Here is a 23479-nt window from a genome sequence, read left to right as displayed (position 1 = left end):
CATGGGGAAGCTCCGCTAAGCCCCAACCTGGCGGGGGTCTAAGCTGACACCTCGCAGACGCGCTGTACTCCCGTGTCGCCTCTTCACGCCATGCAAGAGACTACATACTAATCCACCCGCTTCACCATGACACCACCGTCGTCCTGCTGCTCCGTCGCCGTCCGATGCCACTGAGCTGGGCGCGATGAATAATGAGAGTCATCTAGCTACGCCTCTCGCCCAGGCTCCGCGCATGGTTCCAAGTCAACCCGAGACGGCAAAGGCCGCAACATGGCGTGACGACGATTCACAAAGCGCAACACCGGATGGACTTGCGCATCTTAAAAACAACATCCCCAAATCAAAATACCAAGCCTACGAGTTGCCCGCGCCCCACTCTGCCATGGCCCTTCCAGCAAAGACTGGTGGTTCTCTCCTATCGCAGATATCTGCCATGGTCTCCGAAGAAGGCAGCGCCTCTTATTCCCGAAATATTCCTGGAAAATCAAACCCATCTGCTGTCCGCAGGATGCAACCTCAATTGTCTACCAAGCAGTCAAGAGCCCCGGCCCAGGTTCCAAGGCAGAGTCCCCCATCACATGACATCCGCACCCCGGATGGCCAAGGCAATGATTTGGATCTTTACGCGGATTATAATGGGATTGTAAAAGACTTGCGCGACGAAATGGGCCAGCCGTTGCGAGTTTCAGAGGCAAGGGTACCCAGTCCAGAACCACAACACTCGCCAACCAAGCCTGCGACTGCCAATGTTCAGGCAACACGTGAATCCCAAGATGGTGGGCAGCAAAGATACAGCACAGATCGACCAATGAGCTTCATTGCTGGACCTGCGGACCAAGATGGAAAGCCCCAAGATCAAATCAATCAGTCTGCGTCTCCAGACGATATAAGAGTACGTCGGGCATTCAGGCAACGTAGAAACCATGCTGAGCAGCATCACTTATCGCAAGGAGGTGCGGCGTACTCTGAACTTCCAGCAGAACCTTTGGACACATCGTGGAATTCTGTCCAATCACCCCCTACTCCTGACGCACCTCCACCAAAAAATGTCTTGCGGACTGCCCAACCACTGGATCCTACACGACCAGCGAAGCACGCATATATTGACCCGACTCATGTCTCTGGCGAGGTAAATTCTCAAGAAAGACTACCAGAAACACCAGGTGCACATGACCAACAACCTCAGACTACTCACATCGCGAACCTCGCTTTGCATCAACCCCGGGCCAAAAGAGTTTCGCCAATTACTCAGATCGTACCAGATTTTCCACCACAACAAAGTGAAGCCCCTAGTTCCCAATCCCAAGACCTGGGGCAAGAGCAACAGCAAACAGATCGCACGTCTCGTCAGGATATGGAAAAGCGAAAATCCACCAACTCAGCGCAGTCGTCTGTCTACGAAACATCGAAACCACATGAGAAGCTTTCTTCCAAAGCCAAAATTTCGTCAATGTTCAGGAAATTTGGCGGAAATGGCCAGGCTTCTTCACAGCAACGGCAAAATATGGAAAACATTTCGGTTGATTCAAACTTGAACTCAGAAGGGTCAGGGCGCCTAAAACCGGCTTCGTCAGTCAAGCGTCCAAGCGTGCATCAGCAGTTACAGGCCAGCCAGAAATCATCACTCTTTGACCTAAAGAAACAGAAGAATCCCGCAGCCTTCTATAGCATCCCTTATCAGCAATCGACAGCCAATGTACCTAACCACTCTAGCCAGTCGAATCAACCAGACGTTGCAAGTGGCGCCAAGCCGAAGCGCAATTCGGGGCTAGGTGCGATTTTTGGTAAGGATGGCCCAAGCGTTGATGGCATGGTCACAAAGTTCAAACTTTCGTCGTCGAAAGAGGACAAGAAAGCGCAAAAGGCCAAAGGAGACTCTGCAAAAACTCAGGTCCGTCGTGAATGGGATCCTGTAAAGGAAGTTTACAAACCAATTCAGGTTAAACCCTCCCAACAGACGGAGTCCCCCAGACCGTCGATATCCGATACCCGTCCAGAAGAGCCCTCTGCGTTTCTCCGAACGAAGCAATTGGCAGAAGAGCATCAGGCTCAGCAAATCGGTCAGCACTCACCACAGGCTAACATACGTCCAGTACGCAACAGTTCCCTAATGCACAATCACGGCCCGTTGTTCGACCGCTTGCGTCAAGAACTTCCTAATCCTCCGCACGGAGAATACTACTGGCCTAATGGTGAGCAAACCGAGGACAATCGAGGGGCCTATGTCGCAACTGTGGCTGCACGACAACAGTACGAGCAACTGCAAATACAGCGTCAGAGGGAGCAGGCTGCGTATAGGCAAGGCGATTATAGAGATCCTTACCATGAGCAGCAGCAACAGCAACTACAATTATCCCGTCCATTACCAGGCCAAGAAGTACATTTCCCCTGGCCGGGGCAAAACAGCGCGCCAAGATCGGTCCAGAGCTACATTCCACAGAATGCTGCCTCAACAGAACCCAGCTACGAAGCAACTCCGATACCTGCTGCGTACGGTCATGTATCTGGAGCTTACATAGCTCACTCAGACCGACAGGATCAACCTATGTATCCACCTCAACATGTTCAGGCAGTGCATGCAAATCATCCAGAGACGCAGTTTGCAGATTCATGGATGCTACCCATTTCTCCACAAATATCCGCGCAATCCCAAATGTATCCGAGTAGCCGGTCACACTCAGATGACAGCAACATGCATGTGGTATCACCGATATCGCGCTCAGCTTCCTTGTACAGCTATCCACCTCACCATGGCGCTCAGCGAACCCACAAGCCAAGGATGGGCAGTATCTCAGAGGTGTCTCAGCAAGACCGTCCCTGGCATCTCAATTTTCCGGCCGGAGCTACTGAACAAGAGATTGTCCGAGCACGTCAGGGACAGTACATGCAGGCTCTTTTCAACGCTCAGCAGCAGCAACAAGCTGAACGAGCTGCCGGAACACCTTCGCCACATACTCCCCAGCACACAACGCCTACAAACACAATTCCACATGAACATGCGCAAGGAGGCGGATTTCGTGAGCTTTTACCTTCAGGCTCTCCACAGCCCTATGGAGCTCCGCATTCTGAGTCGCCTCATTACGAACAGCCTTTGCCAACTCGTCGCCATCCAGCCTACGAGCAGCAAGTCCCGGCACGTTCTGAGCCGTCTCCACAACCCGCAGCATACCCCCTACCTGAGTCACGCAATTCGACAAGACCCACTGGCACAGTGAATCCACCTCCCAACTTACCTTACTCACCAACAAGACCTGCTTTCCCTGATGGGCAGATGTATCAGAATGATGAACAGCAATATCATCAAAACCCCTCTCCAAAAGAAGACGTGTATCAGGCGCCAGTGAACAGATCATCAGAATACGACGCGCAAATACCCGACGAGGCACCACCATCATACGATGGAATTGGTGTCCCCAACGAAGGCATGGATAAGAGTCGCCCCGATGCGGTTCGACCACCCAACATCAATACAAACGTAGACGGAGAACACCGCAGCCAAAGACCAGAGTCCCGACCACGACAGCCATCCATCGGAATGCTGCAACATCCCCAGCCAGCTTCAATGGCTGCATCTCCCCAACGCACATTATCAGACATGGGCGCCGAATCGTTGCGTCGGCAGCTCCTCCAACAAGAAAACATCCAGCACATGGAGCGTGTGCAGCGCGAACGAGAGCGCCGCGAGGCCATTGCGCGCGAAAGGCAGCAGCGCGAAGCAGCAAGGGCACGAGCCAGAGAGCTCGAACGCAGCGTCTCTAGCGGCGGTCAAGTTGGTAGCTTACGCAGTATCGGCGATAGCTTTAATAGTGGAGGCAGCAATTGGGGGCGAACCAGCAGCCAGCATAGACAGGTATTCGAATTACCTGCTCTTGACGACGAGCCCGTTATGAAGGCTACTAGTTATCCTGGCCAGGAATGGACGCCGCCGATGTGGGAGGGAGATTGAGAAGTCTATTCACTTCTTGTCTCTTTCTTGCCATCTTCTCGGTTTTATATACGCCACATTGTACGCTTTCCGTTTTCCTTTTATGTCTGACAACTACGTGACTGTATGCGACGTTATGCCTTCACTATTTATCATGTAATTTTACACATCGCATGTTATTTCCTTTCCGAGTTGCGCGAGTCTGTCTATCCTGATACCACAATTTTCATTCCTTAGGTTCTCGTGTATAATCTTTGCTCTTGTTCTCTGTTTATCGTTTCTAGAATCTTGTTTTCTATGTCGCCCTTATTACAATGTCTCATTTACATTTCGGTCTTCTGATCTTACTCTAACACCAGGAGCCTGGGGTGTATCTCTTAGGTAATTGCATTAATGCGCTTATATTGGCGGGTGCAGCTCGATACTCTCAATATATTAGCTGTACGTCGTGGGCTAACCAGACCCAAATATCATACGGATATACCGCGAACAGTGCCGAAAAGAGTGGCATGTTGCTTTGAGTACTTGGTTCTCTGGTTACCCCTTGCTACGACAGCTAATTGTTTTAGCTCTGATTAGGTGTGCATCTCGAGCGGCAATAATTCCAACTTCATAACAAAAATGGGACTACAATGTTTGCGGACAATGATATGCTAGCGTGATGAGATGCATAGGAGGCTCTCGATCAAATCATCATGATATTAGAGAAGTCAATGCTGACAAAAGAGACTTTGGAATTGGGCATTGGGGTCTTACTGATGCCGATTCGGATTCATGCCAACGTCCAAATGACAACAGATATCGACCGCTTGACAATTCCAAATATCGTGTACAATCTCGCATACGAGAAGACCCTTTCCTTTCAACAATCCAATACGTCTAGAACCCCATCTACAAAACCGCACATTGACTAATCCCGTCTCATGAGTAACATACCAGCAATCCAACCAACGTGTCACAATCCACCACCCAATCACTCCAACCCGTCCCCAGCCAATCCCGCACCGACCATCTGCTCGCGTCACACGTAACATCGCCCGGTATCACGACAACTGTCAAATCTAACGAGCCGTCAAAAAAGAAATGACAGCTTCAATACAAAGAGTCCCCGCATACATCCGCGCTGCACGTATCCAGCTTCCCCCGCGCGGCTTCATCGGCGGAAAGTACACTTCGAGAACCAGAGGTTCGAAACAGGATGGATGTCCGTTTAGCATGCCAATCGCAACACATCATACAGCATCATGCCCTTCATCTCTTCGTCTAATATTTCCAACTTCCTCCTAGCCCACATACGCTCCGCTTCCAACTTACCCATCATCCGCGCTCAAGGTCTCCATATGCGTGACACAATCAACGGAGCAGGGAATAGGAAAAGCATCAGCCCGACCTCCCCTTCCCTCCCGACTTTCCCTTCTGATCAGCCTGCCAATAGCGAGAAATTGTAAGAAAGAGATCGTTGTACCGCCATGTCACCACCGGGGCATACCGCAACACACTGACGACATGGACAATACAAACATGCGCAGTATATCTACACGTGTCTGACTCTCTCCCTATGCACATCACAATCCCCCATACCCAACTCCCTCTTTCCACCACCATGTCCTCAAACCCCACCCTCAACCACCCTCCCAGCAGCCCAACCTCGACCTCCATCTCCCCATCAGAAAAACCTGCAGAACCAGCACCTCTCAAAAGCTACCTTACAGTCTTTGGCTCCACCCTCATCTTCTACGCCTCTTTTGGCCTTATGAGCAGCTTCGGCTTCTTCCAAGACTACTACTCGCGCGAATTCCTGCCTTCAAGTGCGAGTTCGAGCATTGCGTTTGTAGGGACTCTGCAGATGGGACTGACGAACGCGATGGGGGCGCTGTCGGGGGCGCTGTGTGATCGGTTTGGTATCAAGGTACGTCCATCCATATCCCTCCTCGCCTCTTTTTCCTTTGATAAGGAGGGAAGAGGCTAAGTGAGAAGAATACAGTATTTACTTCTAAGCTCGGGATTCGGCACTACAGTATCGTTACTTATGCTATCGTTTGTTGAACCGGGACAGTTCTGGCTCGTATTTCTGACGCAAGGTTTCCTAATGGGTGTGTCGATTTCGTTTGGGGTGCAGCCCGCACTTACAGTTGTAGGCCAGCATTTTAAGGAGAGGAGGGGGCTAGCGTTGGGGGTTGTGTCGATGGGGTCGGCGATGGGGGGGATCGGGTTCCCTGTTATGCTGGGGCAGGTGATACCGAGATGGGGGTTTGGCGGTGCGCTGCGTTTGGCGGCTGTGAAGGTTGTGTAGGTGGCAAGACTGGTCTGCTACTTAAGAGAAAGAAGACTGACGTGGAGTAGTGTTTGCTACTCGATTGCACTATGCATATGCACGAGCAAGCCTATTCGAAGCTCCACCTGCAAGGACCACACTTTTCGTGTAGACTTTGGTGGATTCATGGATCCTCAATATGCAGTTCTTTGCGTGGGGACGTGGTTTGCTATCCTGGGTCTCTGGCTTCCGGCCTATTATGTCAGTGAGTAGTTCTGCCCTAAAATACATGCCTTCATGCTGCTAAATATGTATCTCAGAAACGTACGCTGATAACATACACCCCGGGAACAACGTCAGCAAATACTTCCTTTGTATGATGAACGGCTCCAGCATGCTCGGTGCAACATTGTAAGTCCAACGTACTACCCCGTACCAGACATCCTTTCTAAACTCTGTACAGAGGAGGTCTCCTAGGCGATCGCATAGGCCGATTCAATCTCCTCTGGCCCGTCACATTCCTTTCAGGCTGCCTCTGTCTCTTCCTCTGGCTCCTAAGCACCAACCTCACCACGCTAATCTTCTTCGTCTGCGCATACGCCTTCTTTTCCAGCAATGTAAATACACTCCCAACATCGATCATCGGACAGATTACTCCAGACGACAAGTTCGGCGCGAGGACCGGGGCTTTCTACAGCGTCATCACCATCTCAAGTCTGATCGGGACACCGATCGGCGGAGCACTTATCGTAGACGAGCATGTTAGGGAGGGGTATCGGTGGTTGATACTGTTTTCGGTAGATATATTCCTAATCTGAATGAGACACAGTAGTGATGCAGTAGCTAATATACAATAGGGAACTGCACTCATTGTCGGATCCATATTTATGCTCGGCAGCCGCACGCTGCACGGCAAGGACTCACGCAGGAGACGGGAAATGGAGATATCCTAGTGCTCAATACTCAAAACCTCAGATCGTGTCTGGGTACAAGACCTTTCTGCACCTGACCTCGCACCGACACTTTGGTGGCCAAAAGGCATCTTGTATCATGGGCCACTCAGGCTCTTCTACCACCTCCTCTTGTACACCAGGAATGAGTCTTTTCTCAAGCTCAACACCGCCCCCGTCCTCTTTGTACAACTCCTCAAGTTCTTCCGCAGTGAATTTCATCTTCTCCCTCGCCTCACTCCTCAACTTATGAAAGCTCTTCTTCTCCGCCTCATCCATAAATCCAAACATGTTGACATTCTCGTACGTAGCCAACACCTCTGCAGCTCTTTCGTATATAAGCCGATGCAGTATCCTCGGGCAACTGAACGGCTCCCCATAAAACATTTGAGGACCCTGCTGGCGCGGTCCATCAGCTAGATACCCCCTCGCATCAGGCAACTGGATGAGAATCTCATTCAAACAGGGCAGCTGGCCAAAGATGTTGTAATCAAGCCGAAACCGCTGGAAATACTGTGCAAACGAACCAGTCGTGACCTTGAAGAAGTGCATCGAGTCGAGGAAAGACAGCTGCAGGTTGATCTTACGGATCGCGTGGCGCAGTGTGGCGTATCGGGATAAGTGTGGGTAGATGCGAGGATAGTGGTTGTACATCTCTGCAAGTAGCCAGGTTTCGTCGGTCGACGCGAGATGCCCCGGCTCCAGCATCTGGAAGCATTTTCCTAAGCGCCGCATGCAGTCTTTGAAGGCGCGGTGGCCTTTGACGTCTATGCACAGTCCTTTCCCATACTGCAGGTCACTGCTGCCGACGAAACACATGCGCAGGCATATCGCGCGGACTTGGTGGGACACGCCGAGCATGGCTGACCATTCTCCAAACTGGCTCGTGACTTCCGGTGCACCTTTGATGGCTCTTCTGTACAGAGCACGAGGCTGCGATTGGTGCATGCAGAAGTATATGATGCGCTCGTGGAGCTCGGTAGGTAGACCAGACCAATTAAAGGTTTTGCCATTCATCTTCCACCACTGGAACATGACTTCATCGCCGACTGGTATGTCGCTGAAGGTAGGAAACATCTTCTCCAAGAATCTTTCTAAAGGTATGTGTCTGCCTATCTTCTTCGTATATACCTCAATTTCGTCGGTAAAACGACGGCCACCTTTCCGTTTCCTGCTCTGAAAACGACAGGCAGCGAATATGGGTCTGTTACTGAAGTTGTAGAAGCCGACCCATAAAGCAAAGTTGCAGTGAAGCTTCTCTAATCGTTCAAGTTGCTGTGATTGAGATTGGGCAACTTCAATTGGGACGCTGAAGCGGGTAGCTGACGTTGTTCTGTACTTGAGTACGGCTGTACGAACATCCTGAAGGAATGAGTGGCTTTCGCTTGGGCTAACTTGCCAGTCGTTGGACATGAAGTTGACGTTGATGTTGAATCTCATATCGGTGTGGTGTGCAAGCGGTCTTGGTCGTCGGGGATAGTTTGATCTGTTCATAATGAGATCCCGGTGACCTCGGATCTCTTGGGTGTTGCTTGAACTCTGGTTGAGGCCTGCGACTATAACTAGCATTGCAGAGGCAAGCTCAAAGTAAGAGAATAGCCCTTGACAACAGTGGTCTCGGGAATGAGCGTGAAGCAAGAACTATGAGTCCTAAACAAGTTTAGTGTCACAGGAATCTCCGAGCGGTGAATATGAATGAACTGACACATGTGAAGCAACGAACAGAGCGAGAACTATGCAGCAAGCCTCTTGCCTACTCACAAACCTGCCTAAAACATTTCTGCCTTATGCTCTCACCACTCTTGTCTCACTTAGTACTCCACTGTACAAAATGCATAACTCTGACTGAGGCCCAATTAATATCGTCGTTGCACATACAGCCAAAGTCTGCGCATAGATTGTAAGCTCATCAATCATTTTCATTTCATCATCTTGTCTTCTATCAGTAATTGCAAGGCATCGTTAATAGCAATATTCGCCATGGATCTCCCAAGTCAAGACGATTACTCGTCCACGGATATATTCAAGTCCCTCATCCAATCCGGGTATCAATGTCTCATCTTTTCCAAGCCCACATCCCCGCCTTCCTCGTGTCCGTCCTTTGTCCTTGGATTTTCGTAACGAAAGCCATGCATCACCTCACCACACATCATCAGCCTCAACCTCCCACTTTTCACCATCAGCCCTCACACACTCCCGATTCTTATCCCGACTACAACTCTTGCGCATATCCAGTGCATCCTCGCCATCATTGTAGTACGCCTTGACCACACGATAAACACTATAGCCCATCTTGCGATACAGTTCTTTTGCAATTTCATTCGACGCGCGCACGAACAAATCGACAAACCATGCGTCAGCAGCGTCAGAGGAGCGCTCGAGCGCAGACGAGAGGGCAGTTGCGTGGCCAAGGCGTCGGGCACTGGGGGCGACAGTCAGGGCGGTGATGTGGCCGTGCCATGGAAGGTAGTTGGGGTATTCGACACCCGTGGTTGAGGGCTTGTAGGGGCTTATTGGGGGTGCGAAAGGTGACGATTCGAGTTTGCCTAGGACTGTTTGATTTCTTGGTCAATTCATATTCGTACACATGTTGTAATTCGTAAAACGTACTATATCCCTCAATCTGACCATCCATGCCTTCGATAATCTGACACAACTCGGGCCATCTGGTCAGGTACTCGAGGTAAAACCCAATATTATATGTTTCTGTCAGATGATCAAGATTCGTTGAGGATATGCGCAGCAAGTCGTCTGGCCGCATTGGCCGTATGGTCGACATTGTGCTGTACTAGATGAATGTGGTGAGTAGGTGGGGAAGTGAGAGATAGGACGGATTGTTTGGAGGGACAAACGGCACTCCCGCGGGGAAGCCTCGCTTAGACTTCATGCATGCACGCATCCCTCCCTTGCATGCTTCGCGCAGGAGCACCTCGAAGCACATCAAACAGAACACTGTTGAGCGTAGACATGCAAAGAGACAATTCGTCAACTGAACGCTCAAATTATTCTACAAAGGAAAAAAGGGTATCCGGCAGATTAACAACAACAACAACAACAACAACAACAACACTCTCGTAAATGGCTTCCAAAACATTCAATACCTCCATGCGCGCTCAATGCAAATTCAAGTATCCCCCCCGTTCTCTATGCGTATTCCAAGTTCAATTTCATCAATTCTGTCTCGCGCTGCTGTTGTTTCCAGTGTGCCCTAGCATGTGCGATTTGTGTTGCTGTGTTTTCCTCTCAAAAATGATAGAGTTAACCCCATTAAATGCGGAACGAGTCGACACTGGCTGCACCATTGGCGTAGTCCTTGACGGACGATGCTCCTGAGCGCATCGCACGCTGCTCATAACTCAGTGGGCTTTGCGCTCTGTGAGGGCTCGTTGGTCCACGTAGGTTATCCATAGCGGAAACACGAGCTACACCGTTGGCACGACCATTTCCGAAAGGTGAACCTACACGGGAGGGGTAGATGTTTTCTTCAGAATAGTCGCTGAGTCGTGTATTGGCGCGTGGTTGTATATAGGCAGCAAGAGAATTGCTACGGATGTCCGAGGGAATTGGCGGTGCCTGACGGAAACGACGATTTGAATACGCCTGATCCTTCTCGTCGACAAGCACTACCATCCACACGCCTACAGATCCATTCTGGCCGAGGAGAGGAGTGCAGTGAATCCAGCGAGGCCGACCCTCATCCGTTGCATCTTCCAGATCCTCGACTGGGTGTGGTAACCAGCGGATCTTCGCGGTGACGCCGCGCGAGCCATCTGCGAGCGCGCCACCGAGGGAAGCACGAACACGCTTACTGCCACCAATCCGGTCAAGGAAACGAGATTGAAGTATTCCAGGGACGCGAAGTGAAGGAGATGTAAAGAGAATGCGTAGAGACGGTGCAGGACGAACGATAAGATACTGATTCGTCTGTTAGACTTTCCAAAATCACTTGCAAGAAACCATGTTAAACTTACATGTTTGTACGGGCCAGTAAGGCGACCATCAGGTGAAGGGACTGACTTCTCTGGCCCATCAAGATCAAAAGTCGATCGATCTTGAATGAGCACTCTAGGCTTGTGCTGCATGGTGGCGTCATCCTTTTCCTCCAAATGCTCCCTGTGCATGTTGCCGCCAAATCTGCGTGTCGTATCCAACTCAGTGTTGTTGAACATCTCACACAGCGCCTGGAACTCGTCTTTAGGCTCGTCCTTTTCGATGACGCCTTCTTCCTGGTCAACCATGCGGCGGAATGCATCGAGTTCGGTGCCTTCTTTCACAAGACCAGTCACATCGATTTGCGCGCCGATAAAATAACGGACGGTCCCGCGTGAATCACACAAAGGTGCTGTCATCAAAAGGTTCATAAACGGAGACCCGTCACGACGGCTGATTACTTTTAGTCAAAAGCCAGTCAGATCCAAACGACAAGAGCTACTTACTAGTTCAGAAAGACTTCACTATGATCTTTACCTTCACGAGCGGCTGCTCCGAAACGGGCCACGCTGTTACGGTTAGTTTTCGGGCCTTGCAGGAACCGACAGTTGCGGCCAATAGCGTAGTTTACGCCATATTGGGTTGTGCGATGGAATTCTAATCTCCAGTTAGTGGCGCCCATGTTACATGCCAGATACACGGACCTTCAGACGCAAATATGATTGGGTTGTCAGCCCTCGAAGGGTCTGTAAGGCAGAAAACCTCTGCTAATCCTTCACTAGCTTCACGCAGCATTGGAGGGAGGTTGCCAGTAACTCTCTTCGCGATACTAGAGCTTGCAACTTGAGCGAAGACATGCGTGATGAATGCTGGCAAATCGTCACGAACTAGAATATCAAAGGCCTGCTTGGCCTTCTCCTCGAGACTTGCGTTGACAGTGGTTCGCGCCTCAGTCTCGGTAAAACCCAAGCCATTGATGGGTTCTAGTGCTTCAGCGACAGCATTTGCATAGTTGATAGCTCGTAGCGCTTTCAGTGCATCTAGGTAGTACACCAATGTAGGGACTGATTTGGGTCGATAGGCGCTAAGAAATGACGTAAATCGAAGCAAGGATGCAGTGTCGGCGAAGATGGCCTCCAAATGCTCTTTCGAGAACAGCTGGTCGGATCTGGTCTCGAGTGAGAAGATGGGGCGTCCACCTCCCAGTGGTGCGGAAACCAGATCGAAGGAATGCGGGTCATCTTCCATCAAGGGAGAAAGTCTGTCGCCCTCATCCAGCGTCCCACCCTTTTGCTGCAACGGCCCAAGCTGCTGCGTCGTAAAGGAAGGTGCTGCAGACTCATACGAGATTACCGAATCGACTGAACTTCGCATCTTTGGTGGCTCGGAATCCATTGCTCGGGGTGTTGGAAAGTATCCAGACAATCGATTAGTACCAGGCGTTTGAGGATTGCCCGGTGTTTGGGGATTCCTAGGTGTTTGAGGGTTCTTTGGCGTCTGTGAACGCTTTGGAGTAGCTGCTGGCGTACGTGAATAGCTATGAGCACGCGACCGGTTCCTTTCTGGAGTCGAAGGCCAGATGGGTGAAGTTGGTTCTTGACTCAATCGTCTTTGCAGCTCAACGCGATGTTGTTGGGCTTGGGGAGTGCTCGAACTATTCAATCATAAGCAAGAAGGAAAAGGAAATATGGGATACAAGAAGGGAGCGTACCTGGTACGAAAGGGAATATGAATCTCGCGTCTTGCAAACTCTACTTGTGGTGCCGGAGCAAAGTCATCATCCTCCGAGTGCCAACTTCCTCGATGCCCGTGATCGACCAAACTAATAACGGGTGAAAGAGGGGCACTCGTTCTATTAGGCTCAGCGCCATCTTGCATGGTTGCAAAGTCTAGGACCAGTGGTTCATTAAACGCACCGCCACTACCGTCGGCTTTGGTCAGCGCGTCCGCGTCGGGGGCCATGACGCTATCGACATAAGCTGGGGCCAGCTCGCTAGGACTCCCTTTTCGGGCAGAAGTGGGTGTTGAGGCTGAGGTCCTGGAAGCGTCAGAGGATCTCTTTTGGGAGAACATTCCGTGCGCAGATCGGATTTTGTTCTTGAACATGGGCATCGCGATGGCGAAGGGGTTGCAGCGGCCCAGTAGCTTTGAAAATGGAAAAGTGCCAACTTTTGAGACCTGCAGATCGAGAGCTGGGCGTGCAGTACAGAAAGAGGTGCACACCCATGACGAGAGGAGGGTCTATGTAATGTAAACATACCGGGTAGACTGACACGTCGGGTGGGCCCTTGGACTTGAGACAACGGGACAACTAGTCTCGTGCTGGCAGGGACTGGACCCGCCGACGTACCCTTCGAATGCAGCAAAGATTGGTCAAGATTGGTAGACTATCGTTCGAAGTGATGGATGCCGCGTGGTCAGGTAGCGTGGGCTAATGCAAGGCACCCTCCTTGCGGTGCAGTCCCGGCAAATCGACTCTTTGCTGGGGAAAGTCAAAGAATTCATTGTCGTCGAGGAGGTCAAATACTGCCGAGCAATAAGGCAGGGGTTGCGAGAAGCTAGGCATTCTACCAATCAGCAGCATGGGGAGCCGAAGTTTCTAGCGAGACGGTGAGTTGTTCTTCAGACCGTTCATTGTATTGCAAACACGTTGGCAGATCCGGACCGTTGGAACAGCTGGTCAAATAGAAGTGAACTTTTACATCAAACTCAAACTGCATGTTGCACGCGGCTAGCAGCACACCTCGTTTTCCCTGTCAATCACTTGCAAATCCCGCTCGTGGGCTGCCGCACTCAACAGGACATGGCAGACGCGTCCTGATCGCGACCATCTTGGACCTGGATGGCGCCTGCGATTGTGCGTGACCCCGATGCGGTGTGTACATATGTCGTAGCCCTAGACGTCTCTGAGCATCGTAAAAGACGGCAGGCATTCCGGTCTAGCTGGGAGCGGTGGAGATGTGCAAGTTCAAATATTAACTGCGCTGGCCGAATTACTACTCTAAGTCAACGACCAGGGGATGTGCGTGTGGACCTCTTGCAGTGCCATTCCGTGCCAACTGTCAATGCCGCCGGTGTCTGCTTCTGCGCTAGGGGAACAGGTAGAGGCTCCAGGTTGGCTAAAGCCTTTACTCCACTCCAAGAAACACTTCGAGAAACCGTCTGTTTAGCGCTTCGCTGACGCCGTGGCAGTTGATGGTTCATGAGGTCGCATTCGCATCCTGAAGTCTGTCGTTTATTGGCAACGCTGTCAAACTGGTTTATCTGACTCGGCAACACTCTACCCGAATGCATGTGCATTACTCGGGACTCTAACAGGCTCGAAGATCCCCCCTTTGCAGAAGTAAGTAAATGGCATGGCTGGTATCTGGGGGGCCAGGGGCACGGACGACCCAGCGTGCACTAATGTTGCGCAGCGCAGCAGCGGCCAAATTGGTACGTTTGGTTCAGCTACACTACTGCAGCCGAGTCCACCGTTGGTATACATGACGTAGAGACATCTGGATAGAGCTGTGGGGCGTGGATAGCTGCGAAAAGGGCTTGCGATGCCGAGATGCAGGGCACTATTTTCCGATGCTGATGAAATGCTTTTTTTTTCTGTGTTGCTGCCCGATTCGAGGAAGGTGGCAGTGGTTTGCTTTCCTACTATCACAGTGTGCGGTCTGCGAGCTGCGGTTGCCTTAGGTAGCACGTGGATGGTTACCTCTTACTGCACGCCCGGCGTCGAACTCAGTCAGCCACCACGGCCTAGCACCAACCATCACCACGCCGCTGGTTGGCAAAAGTCAAATCACGAAGAGCAACTTTGCTGACGGAACAGATTACCCCCTCGCCACCTCCTCCGCCGCCACCGCCATGTACTTAGTATAGCTAGTCAAGGTCAGGCCAGACCTTGCATCTATTCTTAAGATATCAATCATGGCTAGGCAATCTCGGGACACGATCCAGCCAATCAGATCACCACAGGGCCTAAATGCCTGCGAAGACCATCATGATCATACGAATGCGCTCGACGGCTGAACACCTCACGTCATTGACGCTACCATCCCGAACCCATAGCGGTCGTAACCGACAAAGTTCAGTTCCAAGGTCAGGCCGTGGAGTGGGATTTGGCCACTGGGGTTCTAGCTGTGTGTCTGGACCCTTCCCCTTTTAGGCACATGCGAGAGAACATGTCGACAAACCAGGGACCCACCTGATCGTGGAGTCGATGGCCAACACTTTTCTCTTCGTCGTCACTCTCTTGTCATGAGGACATGCCTGCACAAGAAGTAGTGATCTTCAGGTTTGCCCAACAGACCCGAAATGAAACCGGCCTTGAGGTTACCAAAATACGCCTATCCGCTATAACGCTTCAAATGAAGAAATTCGACAGTTCCACCGGAGTAATTCCTAATAGAAAGAGAATACAAATGTTACTTTATGTCCGTACATATATATGAAACGGAGTCATGGCAATACGGATGCTGTTGGCATTGCAGCCATACATGTCGACTTCTCTCGGCACCCGAGACGCGTTTCTCCCGTCGGAACGAGCAAGAGCACGGAAGGAAGATACTTGTCACAATCCTGCCAGCTTCCCGAAGCGCACTCATATCAAGCTAGTCAATCTACACCTGCTCGACAAGAAGCATCGCACCCCACATGAAGTCGCATGCGCCACCCCGGCTCAAAATTCCGAGTAATCATTCAATTGCGGAGCAACCTCACCATCTCTGGACAAACACCCGCTAACCCATGTGCCGATTGTCAAAGTGTAAAACACCCCTGCAGTATCACAGTGCGCAACCTGCAGCACGACATTCCTGTCAAAGTCACAGTCAGGCCAGCCATATATCCTCTTCCTCTTTTGACCGCCTCATGCGCAGGTGGCTAACGCAAGCAAGTAGCCGTCTTGCAAGCAAAAGCGACGGTGAGTGTCAGTACTTACGCATGAATATACATATCTATGCGCCCACCCGCTCTGGCACTATTGAAAACTCTAAATCCTTTACAGAATGAGGCTCGCTTGTCAGATTTTCCCATAATCAGACAGTGTGGAGCGTGGAGTTGAGAAGTAAAGGCACGGACACACACTCGCGGTGGAACCAGAGTGGGCTGTGATGAGCAGTCTGTGCGAACAATCAGATGCCAGAGTAAGATTGATGGGGAAAAAGGGTTATCAGAGCGTCAATCATCGTGTGGATTGCCGTTCTAGATTAGAGGTTTAAGAGACGTTGTTTGATGCGGAGCAGTTGGGCATTGCACATCCCCAGTGTCGTCTGTCACCTTTTGATACCACGTGGGTCGTTTAGTTGGAAGATCTTCGGGTTGTGACGTTGTGAGAGCGAGTGGAGATACCAGCATGACTTGGGAAAGAGCAGATGCAGGTTGAAACTGACAAACTCTACCAATATGGAAAAAACTTTGACATTGGCAGAATGTCGGTATGAACAAACTTTTGTATACGACTATATCCCTGAGTGAAGTGAGTTGAAGTAAGCACTAGAGAGAATAAGTGTTTAAACAGCACCAAGGGACCGGGACAGTTTAGAGAATACGAAGAGAAGTATTGCGAGATTCTCTGACCTAGATACGCCGCATATGTAGCTCGCTCTGATTGTTTAGTCGTAGGTGGTTGACTGTTGTCGTATGCCTCCTGCTACTCTCGCAGTTAGATTAGGCTAGGCGTAGGATAAGGTCGAGGAGAAACAGGGCAGACCACATCTTCCTTGATCCATCACAAGCACGATTCAAGTATCAAGACCATCATCTTCGGGAATACAAAGTAGGACGCTATTCAGAGACGCCGATGCGGCCTAAGCGTAGATGATTTGGATAGGGCCAGTAGTTACTGGAGGGTATTCATAACTCTACAACGACAAACGCACTCCAAAATACATCAGAAATGCAACACACGACAAGGACTGGAACTGGGATTGGAGGATGATGTCTATTGGCGTGAGGGGTCACTCAAAGCCATGTTGGCACACCACTATATCTGCATCGTGATATCGTCGCTTTCCATGCGTATGAAAGTGCAGAAGAGAGAATAATCGAAAAGTCCGAGAAACCACGCCGTTGACAATCCGTGTCCCATGTTGCCAGCCCACAAATCCGAACCACCTCTGCAACGTTTAGATGTAGGTCTCGTAAGGTACGGGTGTGATGTTCTCTGGCTTGTTGTCCTTGAGGCTGACGACGCGCTCGCCACGGGGCATGGCGGGCTGGCGCTTCATCTGCTGGGGTTCGCCAGTCTCCTTGGCCTTTTGTTGCTTGGCGAAGTTGAGCTTGACGCGCTTAAGGAAGTCCTCTCGTGAGCGCGAGTGGCGGACGTGCTCGATGCGGACGTTGATGCGCTTCTCCATGTATCGGTTGCCGACCTGCTTCTGGAGGATGACACCGACCGCTGACTTGGTGACGTTGTAGACGATACCAGTCTTGCCGTGGTAGACCTTGTAAGGCATACCCTTCTGGACCGCACCTGCGCAAATTCATAAGTCCTCCGCCTCCAATTGCTCTCGCTGGGTTTCAGGGGGGCTTCGTACCGTTGGCTACGACATCGACGATATCACCGACCTTGTACTGCTTGAGGTAGGTCGAGAGCGGGATCATACCCTTCTTCTTGAAGTCCCTCGAGAATCTAGCCCAGAGTCAGTCCATGTTGTCCTTGTTGCCGTCGCCATCGGACTGCGACTCGAGTTATTTCTTCGGGGTAAAACGTACGCATAGCGCGTACCCGCGCGAAGACCGGCTGCGTGACCCATTGTGTTTGTGTTGGGGGTGGTTGTGTGTGCGGCGAGCTGAGGATCGAAAGTTCAACGATTGTATTTTTGCAAGCCTGTGTGGGAAGCGGTTGCCGCAAATGCCAAGCGTCCGTGCGCGTCGCTAGCCTTCCCTGCCGACCATCGACACCAATGTTGGACATGTATGTGGAAGACATGAGGAATGTATATTGATTGAGATTTTTTTCTCTCCCTTAATCAAAGTTCACAATGAAGTTACCTCAGACTGAATAGTTAACAGAGTCTGTGTTGGTTTCGACTGACTAACTGGCATCGTCCATGGCCAACATGGTGAGGCTCGTTAGCTATTGTGCATCTTTGGAAAATCATGTAGAAACTGATTAATACAAACATGCATCGAATTTATCAGCTTTAACCAGAATATATTATAGTCATGTCAAAATAGATACATACAAACGTACATTGGTGAGAGCGGCGCCTTGAGTACTAACTCCGAAGCGAAAGGGAAACGTCCGTGCGCCCACTGCCCACCTTGGCGTACTTCGAAATTCACGTTCCCTCGCAACGCAACCCACGACTTCTCTCCTCCATCGACAACCACAATGGCGCCCCGCTCCTACTCCAAGACGTACAGCGTCCCCCGTCGTCCTTTCGAGTCCGCTCGTCTGTATGTGATTCCCCATGGCCACTGAGCGAGAGCGTGCTCCGCTTATGTCTGGGACACTGGTTAATTCTTGGTTAGGGATACTGAGCTGAAGCTCGTCGGCGAGTATGGTCTTCGCAACAAGCGCGAGGTCTGGCGAGTCCAGTTGACTCTGTCCAAGATCCGTCGTGCCGCTCGGTGAGTTACTCTTTAATTGCACGCTCGCTGCGCAATGCGAAATTTCGAGAAGCGACAGGCGCTAACATTTTGCAGTTCGCTTCTTACTCTCGACGAGAAGGACCCCAAGCGCCTCTTCGAGGGTAACGCCCTCATTCGCCGTCTCGTCCGTGTCGGTGTCCTCGACGAGTCCCGCATGAAGCTCGATTACGTCTTGGCCCTCAAGATTGAGGACTTCTTGGAGCGCCGTCTCCAGACCTGCGTCTACAAGCTCGGTCTCGCCAAGTCTATTCACCACGCTCGTGTTCTCATCCGCCAGCGCCACATCCGGTATGTCTTTGTGGACGGTCTCTGAAAAAAAGCACACGACTAACAAAATCATAGTGTCGGAAAGCAGATCGTCAACGTCCCCTCCTTCATGGTCCGCCTCGACTCCCAGAAGCACATTGACTTTGCTCTGACTTCGCCATTCGGCGGCGGCCGCCCCGGCCGTGTCAGGAGGAAGAAGGCCAAGGCCGCCGAGAAGGGTGGTGATGACGATGCCGGTGAGGAGGACGAGGAGTAAACATTACGCCAAAAAGAATGATTCATGGATGATCGGCGTTGGGCATGACGGGATGAATCTCTCTGACAGGTTTTCCTGTCCTGGAATGCACTATATCCCTTGTGGGTCACGGCTGGTAGAGGATCTACATACAAATTCTGTAGTCTCTGCCCAAAAATCTTCAATTGCCATTGTCTGTGTCTGTTTAATTATGTTGATTGTGACGTGTATGCTGTCTGGTTGAGATGTCGTATTTGGATACTGAAGCAGGTTTTTCTATGAACAACGTCCGTACTTCTGTGTTTCTGCGAATGATTAGACCACATACAAGAATTCCAAACTGAATACTGTAGGTTGCAGACGTACACGATTCTCATGTCTCGAGTAATAGATCGCAATAGGTAAATAGAGTTTGGGTACAAAGGCGTTTGCATTGTATCCTAAGTACACATATATACTACCATAATCCTCTACCTCTAATACGACGAATCATCAGTATACAGCCTCGTAACTGGACTCGGTCTCCTATTCTCGGTCGCCGCGAGCCCCGCAGCTACCTTCTCCTGGCCCACCTTTGCCCTCGCTTCCTGCATAATCCAGAGCCCACTGCTAGTGCCCAGTCTGGTAGCGCCAGCCTCGAGCATCTTGACAGCGGTGTCGAGTTCCCTCACGCCGCCGCTGGCTTTGACCTCCATCTTCCGCCTGCTCACACCCTTCGCGGCAAGATACTCTGCAGCTCCTACCATGAGCTGGACGTGAGGCAACGTGGCGCCCGGTCCGTTGAAGCCTGTTGAAGTCTTGATGAAGTCAAATGATGCGGCGGCTGCGAGGTGCGAGGCAGCGAGGATTTGGGTGGTTGTCAACTGTGAGGTTTCGAGGATGAGTTTGAGCGTTGTCTTAGGGCAGAGCGAGCGAATGGTAGCTAGTTCTCTGTATATGGCGCTGTAGTCTGGAATCTCATCTTGGCCTGTAGCAATAGAGTTGTTGCGGCTGGTGCCGGCATTCTTGGCTGTGTTGGCAGCCGTGATGCTGTCAATGGCGGAATCTCTGGAGGTGCGGGTCAAAGTCTCTGGGCGGTTGTGCTTTGTGAGCAGCGAGTGGTTGAGCACAACGTCGAGCTCTGCTGCGCCGGCTGCAACGGCAGCACGTGCTTCACGGCATTTTGAATATGTGTCTTGGGTTCCCTCGTGGAAACCGACGACACATGCGACGAGGACGTCTGTGCCTTTGAGGTTCTTTACACAGCGCTGCACCCAGTTTAGACGGACACATACAGACTGTTAATCACATGTTAGTTGAAGCGCCTTGAGTTACGTTGTTGCATAGCGTGATCGCCGGATGTTATAGAAGGGACAAACGTACCTTAAACCCCTCGGTTCTTGCCTCGCTACACAAGCCGTCTACAACCGAACTCGTAGCATCCAGCTTCAACACGGTGTGGTCGATTGTTTTGGCCAGTTGCTTCAACGCCTCTTCTCCGTTCCGCATCCGTGGTCCTTCGTAAACCTTGTTTGCGCGCTCCCCGCTCTCCACCTCCTTCAGCACGTGCCGGATTGTCTCGTCAATCTGCGCCTGCCACTCCGGATTTGTATATCGATCCGTCATAATCTCAATCGGCGATTGCTTGTCGTTGTCGAGATCCGGGTTAGCGGCCAGAAATCCACGGATCAGCACCTCGGATTCTGTGAGGGGAATCGGGTGGGGGACTGTCGCGGTTGCGGCTCCCGCTGCGTCTGAAGGTTGTGTGGCAGCAGGCATGGTTGGTATCCAGGGATAGGCCTGTTTATTGGTTTTTCCACTCTCCAAATGATGATTTGATATGATTTGATTTTCTAGTTTATTAGCCCAGCTCGAGATACGGAGTAGCTAGCCGGCGGTGCGGGCGATGCGTATTGGGTGACGATGACGTGGGGTGGCTTTTGTCCGCGAGTCGTGGATGCGACCAAGGGGTTCGTTCACGCTAATCCAAGCACGCGAAAACGTCTCGAGTGCGAATCGTTTGCAGGCGGCGCAAGGTCAATGACTGTTATAAGTGTTTTACAGTGGAAGCGGAGGTCGGCGTTCTGCCCGTCATGTGTCTGGGTTGGAATGGGGTCTCGACTAGGTTTCCCCACTTAAAAGTCGAATTGTGCGGCCCAGGGTGAGGTCCTTCTGTTCTAGGCATAAGGTGACTGCTCACCACCATGAACACGAAAATACCCATGAGATTAATCGACAAGATGAGGTTTGCTACAAGACTTGCGCATCTTAACCTTGTTTGCCAAGATTGATTTCCAGAGTTGTCTTTGCTTTTTTTCAACCTTCTGTGCATACATCAAAATCCAAGGCCAAGTTCAAGACTTTACTCAACTTCACCCGCCAATAGTTTCAACTTAAAAATGTTATTCTGATACATACGACCACAGAATACTGAAATTTAGGCATCCCGTCCGATCTGCCCTATACAAGCAGTATATCGGCGGATTAGTAGTCAGGTGGGTGACCACTGGCGAATCCCCGCTGTCGTATGTTTTTTGCGTGAAGATCCAAATATTTTTTTTTTTGCTCAAGTTGAAACCGTCACGTGGCTCAATCTTGGCGTTATGTCGGGTTCGGGCAGTCCGTAGCTTGGGCATACATTGCTAAACAGCCCCATTCAAGGTGCATTGGCATGTCATGCAGGCAGTATAAGCATAGCATCACCTTCACGGACAACAAGTCACCTGCTACAATTGATGCGAAACGAGTGTGAGGATTTGACGTTTTGATTTACAAGGGACCGCTAGCATGCGTAGGTATCCTCGATTGCAAACCGGTCCTCACCCTGGACGACTAATCCAAAGGCTCTGAGATGCCATCTCTCCTCCCACATGCATGTACATGAAAGCTGAAAGACCATGCCGAACAAAAAAGGAAATAGAATCGAGGGAAAAGGGTGGTCCATGAGCGCTGAGATATCCGGAACTCCCGTTTTTGTTGACTTTTGTATTGACTCGAGTCGAAAGATCCCTCTTCTATCCTGCGGTCGAGCCGAGCGGCGCCAATGAGATCTACACCCTATGCCATGATAGTCGTCATCGTAACCCATCAATCCCCGCTGTTACTACAACGAGTCGCTTACTTCCTTCGGAAAGAGCAGCCCTCGGTCAACCGCGCCTTGCCACCAGTGGGCTGGCACCTGTGAATGCATTAGCCTTTGCCCTTTGCAATGTACCGACTTGTTTCCAAAAACTTACAGGACCTGCGAGCAGCCCTGGCAGACGACGACTGTGTTGGCGTGCGAGAAGACGGTGGTGATGGTGAAGCATCCGGGGCACTTGACGTCCATGAAGAAGGAGCGGGGGGTGGGCACGAGGGTCTTGAGCTTGTGCTTGCGGGCCTCACTAGATCGGCTGTTAGTCGCTGGACCAAGTCGACAAGGCGGAGATGTATGCGTACGCGGCCGGGGTGGGGTTGAGAAGGTCAACTGCGAGAACCTGGCGTATTGTTAGCCCAAATTCCTCATCTTTTTTGTTTCTGCGCAGCGCTGCGAGGCCAGAGGGTGTGAATTGCACACATGTGGCAAACTCCCGGCAGTCTCGTGTGCCTGCCCACTAGCCCCTCGCAAACGCTCCGCAGTGCTTTCGCAGGGTCAAACTCACCATATTGACGGTTTATGGAGAGTCTTGAGCTGGTTGTTGATCGCCGGTGGCTTGAAGTCGATGGATTGGGCGCGAGAGTCGAGGACGCGGACGGCTTGTAGAGGATGAGAGGGTGTGCAAAACCAATGTGGGCGGGCCTTGCCTGGTTAGCCGACGCGCTAACACTGGTGTCCGTGCACCAAACACTTTTCACCGGCGGCGAGTAACATAAGCTTCAGTTGGCAGCGTGTGTACTCTACTTATGAGCAGAATTGAACATTGAACAGTTTTGCCTTTCAGCGATGAGCGAGAGGGTTGTATTTGATCAGGCGTGAGAAGAGTGAGTCAAAGCAGAGCAGCGTAGCCACCCCAACGGTTTCTTAAACATCCCAAGTATGATCGCATGTTGAAATATAATGGTTTGCGAGGAGAGTTACCTCTATGAGCCCCTCACGAGCTGTATCATTGCAAGTATGGTACTCCTTGTCCTTGATGACGGAGCTTCCCCGCGCCTAAGGGTGACAGATAGTTGCGGGAACAACATGCAGGCGTCATTCACACTCGACTACTTAGCAGGTCCTGTCTGAAGCTATGCAAATGGGATTTTTATGGCGATAAAATGAAAGCGGTGGCAGAAGACTGAGAAGGGGCCCGCATTGGCGCAGTCTGACATTGCAAGCCGTGCCAGTGCTCTCAAGCATCAAAAGCCACAGTTTGTTACGCAGAAAAACA

General features: G+C 51.1%; 9 protein-coding genes across 9 annotated transcripts; 3 read left to right on the top strand and 6 right to left on the bottom strand.

The window, feature by feature from the left end:
• Positions 1-184: 184 nt before the first annotated feature.
• COCSADRAFT_170171 (uncharacterized protein) lies at positions 185-3946 on the top strand (the record flags this gene model as incomplete). The annotated part of the gene is made up of 2 exons (XM_007700583.1): positions 185-1891; positions 1940-3946. 2 exons carry the CDS (start codon positions 185-187, stop codon positions 3944-3946), a joined length of 3714 nt encoding a protein of 1237 aa, XP_007698773.1.
• A 1582-nt stretch (positions 3947-5528) lies between these two features.
• COCSADRAFT_86468 (uncharacterized protein) lies at positions 5529-7132 on the top strand (the record flags this gene model as incomplete). The annotated part of the gene is made up of 6 exons (XM_007700582.1): positions 5529-5834; positions 5910-6214; positions 6269-6444; positions 6500-6590; positions 6643-6976; positions 7037-7132. 6 exons carry the CDS (start codon positions 5529-5531, stop codon positions 7130-7132), a joined length of 1308 nt encoding a protein of 435 aa, XP_007698772.1.
• On the bottom strand, positions 7129-8599 carry COCSADRAFT_114785 (uncharacterized protein). The gene has a single exon (XM_007700581.1). It carries the CDS (start codon positions 8567-8569, stop codon positions 7151-7153), a length of 1419 nt encoding a protein of 472 aa, XP_007698771.1. The 5' UTR covers positions 8570-8599; the 3' UTR covers positions 7129-7150.
• Positions 8600-8992: 393 nt separating this feature from the next.
• COCSADRAFT_189451 (uncharacterized protein) lies at positions 8993-9943 on the bottom strand. The gene is made up of 2 exons (XM_007700580.1): positions 9740-9943; positions 8993-9681 (listed from the first exon to the last, which is right to left on the bottom strand). Exons 1-2 carry the CDS (start codon positions 9906-9908, stop codon positions 9269-9271), a joined length of 582 nt encoding a protein of 193 aa, XP_007698770.1. The 5' UTR covers positions 9909-9943; the 3' UTR covers positions 8993-9268.
• Positions 9944-10099: 156 nt separating this feature from the next.
• COCSADRAFT_139956 (uncharacterized protein) lies at positions 10100-13254 on the bottom strand. The gene is made up of 5 exons (XM_007700579.1): positions 12771-13254; positions 11764-12713; positions 11566-11716; positions 11101-11512; positions 10100-11044 (listed from the first exon to the last, which is right to left on the bottom strand). The coding sequence occupies exons 1-5, from the start codon at positions 13169-13171 to the stop codon at positions 10397-10399; spliced, it is 2562 nt and encodes an 853-aa protein (XP_007698769.1). The 5' UTR covers positions 13172-13254; the 3' UTR covers positions 10100-10396.
• A 3484-nt stretch (positions 13255-16738) lies between these two features.
• Positions 16739-17855, bottom strand: COCSADRAFT_35731 (uncharacterized protein). Its single transcript, XM_007700198.1, has 3 exons — positions 17765-17855; positions 17587-17681; positions 16739-17522 (listed from the first exon to the last, which is right to left on the bottom strand). The coding sequence occupies exons 1-3, from the start codon at positions 17803-17805 to the stop codon at positions 17176-17178; spliced, it is 483 nt and encodes a 160-aa protein (XP_007698388.1). The 5' UTR covers positions 17806-17855; the 3' UTR covers positions 16739-17175.
• A 492-nt stretch (positions 17856-18347) lies between these two features.
• On the top strand, positions 18348-19195 carry COCSADRAFT_35730 (uncharacterized protein). Its single transcript, XM_007700197.1, has 4 exons — positions 18348-18451; positions 18527-18625; positions 18701-18934; positions 18989-19195. Exons 1-4 carry the CDS (start codon positions 18387-18389, stop codon positions 19167-19169), a joined length of 579 nt encoding a protein of 192 aa, XP_007698387.1. The 5' UTR covers positions 18348-18386; the 3' UTR covers positions 19170-19195.
• Positions 19196-19544: 349 nt separating this feature from the next.
• On the bottom strand, positions 19545-21209 carry COCSADRAFT_114770 (uncharacterized protein). The gene is made up of 2 exons (XM_007700578.1): positions 20511-21209; positions 19545-20425 (listed from the first exon to the last, which is right to left on the bottom strand). Exons 1-2 carry the CDS (start codon positions 20904-20906, stop codon positions 19625-19627), a joined length of 1197 nt encoding a protein of 398 aa, XP_007698768.1. The 5' UTR covers positions 20907-21209; the 3' UTR covers positions 19545-19624.
• A 664-nt stretch (positions 21210-21873) lies between these two features.
• Positions 21874-22882, bottom strand: COCSADRAFT_35728 (uncharacterized protein). Its single transcript, XM_007700196.1, has 4 exons — positions 22769-22882; positions 22566-22603; positions 22364-22510; positions 21874-22305 (listed from the first exon to the last, which is right to left on the bottom strand). Exons 1-4 carry the CDS (start codon positions 22769-22771, stop codon positions 22245-22247), a joined length of 249 nt encoding a protein of 82 aa, XP_007698386.1. The 5' UTR covers positions 22772-22882; the 3' UTR covers positions 21874-22244.
• Positions 22883-23479: the final 597 nt, after the last annotated feature.

This window comes from Bipolaris sorokiniana (assembly GCF_000338995.1).
Source record: "Bipolaris sorokiniana ND90Pr unplaced genomic scaffold COCSAscaffold_5, whole genome shotgun sequence".
NCBI lineage: Eukaryota > Fungi > Ascomycota > Dothideomycetes > Pleosporales > Pleosporaceae > Bipolaris > Bipolaris sorokiniana.
Note: the sequence above shows the minus strand (reverse complement) of the source record. Positions and strands in the feature narration are given on the sequence as shown.

Excerpts from the sequence above, each read along its gene's own strand:
- COCSADRAFT_189451 (XM_007700580.1), bottom strand. The coding sequence starts at position 9,908 with ATGTCGACCATACGGCCAATGCGGCCAGACGACTTGCTGCGCATATCC. Across the intron at positions 9,682-9,739 it reads TGGTCAGATTGAGGGATATA|TCCTAGGCAAACTCGAATCG; the intron begins GTACGTTTTACG and ends GAAATCAAACAG.
- COCSADRAFT_114785 (XM_007700581.1), bottom strand. The coding sequence starts at position 8,569 with ATGAGATTCAACATCAACGTCAACTTCATGTCCAACGACTGGCAAGTT.
- COCSADRAFT_114770 (XM_007700578.1), bottom strand. The coding sequence starts at position 20,906 with ATGCCTGCTGCCACACAACCTTCAGACGCAGCGGGAGCCGCAACCGCG. Across the intron at positions 20,426-20,510 it reads CAAGAACCGAGGGGTTTAAG|TCTGTATGTGTCCGTCTAAA; the intron begins GTACGTTTGTCC and ends TGTGATTAACAG.
- COCSADRAFT_139956 (XM_007700579.1), bottom strand. The coding sequence starts at position 13,171 with ATGCCCATGTTCAAGAACAAAATCCGATCTGCGCACGGAATGTTCTCC. Across the intron at positions 12,714-12,770 it reads CATATTCCCTTTCGTACCAG|TTCGAGCACTCCCCAAGCCC; the intron begins GTACGCTCCCTT and ends ATGATTGAATAG. Across the intron at positions 11,717-11,763 it reads AATCATATTTGCGTCTGAAG|AATTCCATCGCACAACCCAA; the intron begins GTCCGTGTATCT and ends ACTGGAGATTAG.
- COCSADRAFT_35730 (XM_007700197.1), top strand. The coding sequence starts at position 18,387 with ATGGCGCCCCGCTCCTACTCCAAGACGTACAGCGTCCCCCGTCGTCCT. Across the intron at positions 18,452-18,526 it reads CCTTTCGAGTCCGCTCGTCT|GGATACTGAGCTGAAGCTCG; the intron begins GTATGTGATTCC and ends ATTCTTGGTTAG. Across the intron at positions 18,626-18,700 it reads AAGATCCGTCGTGCCGCTCG|TTCGCTTCTTACTCTCGACG; the intron begins GTGAGTTACTCT and ends AACATTTTGCAG.
- COCSADRAFT_35728 (XM_007700196.1), bottom strand. Across the intron at positions 22,511-22,565 it reads CTCAACCCCACCCCGGCCGC|TGAGGCCCGCAAGCACAAGC; the intron begins GTACGCATACAT and ends CAGCCGATCTAG. Across the intron at positions 22,306-22,363 it reads CAGGGCTGCTCGCAGGTCCT|GTGCCAGCCCACTGGTGGCA; the intron begins GTAAGTTTTTGG and ends ATGCATTCACAG.
- COCSADRAFT_35731 (XM_007700198.1), bottom strand. The coding sequence starts at position 17,805 with ATGGGTCACGCAGCCGGTCTTCGCGCGGGTACGCGCTATGC. Across the intron at positions 17,682-17,764 it reads CGCGCGGGTACGCGCTATGC|ATTCTCGAGGGACTTCAAGA; the intron begins GTACGTTTTACC and ends ACTCTGGGCTAG. Across the intron at positions 17,523-17,586 it reads CGTCGATGTCGTAGCCAACG|GTGCGGTCCAGAAGGGTATG; the intron begins GTACGAAGCCCC and ends GAATTTGCGCAG.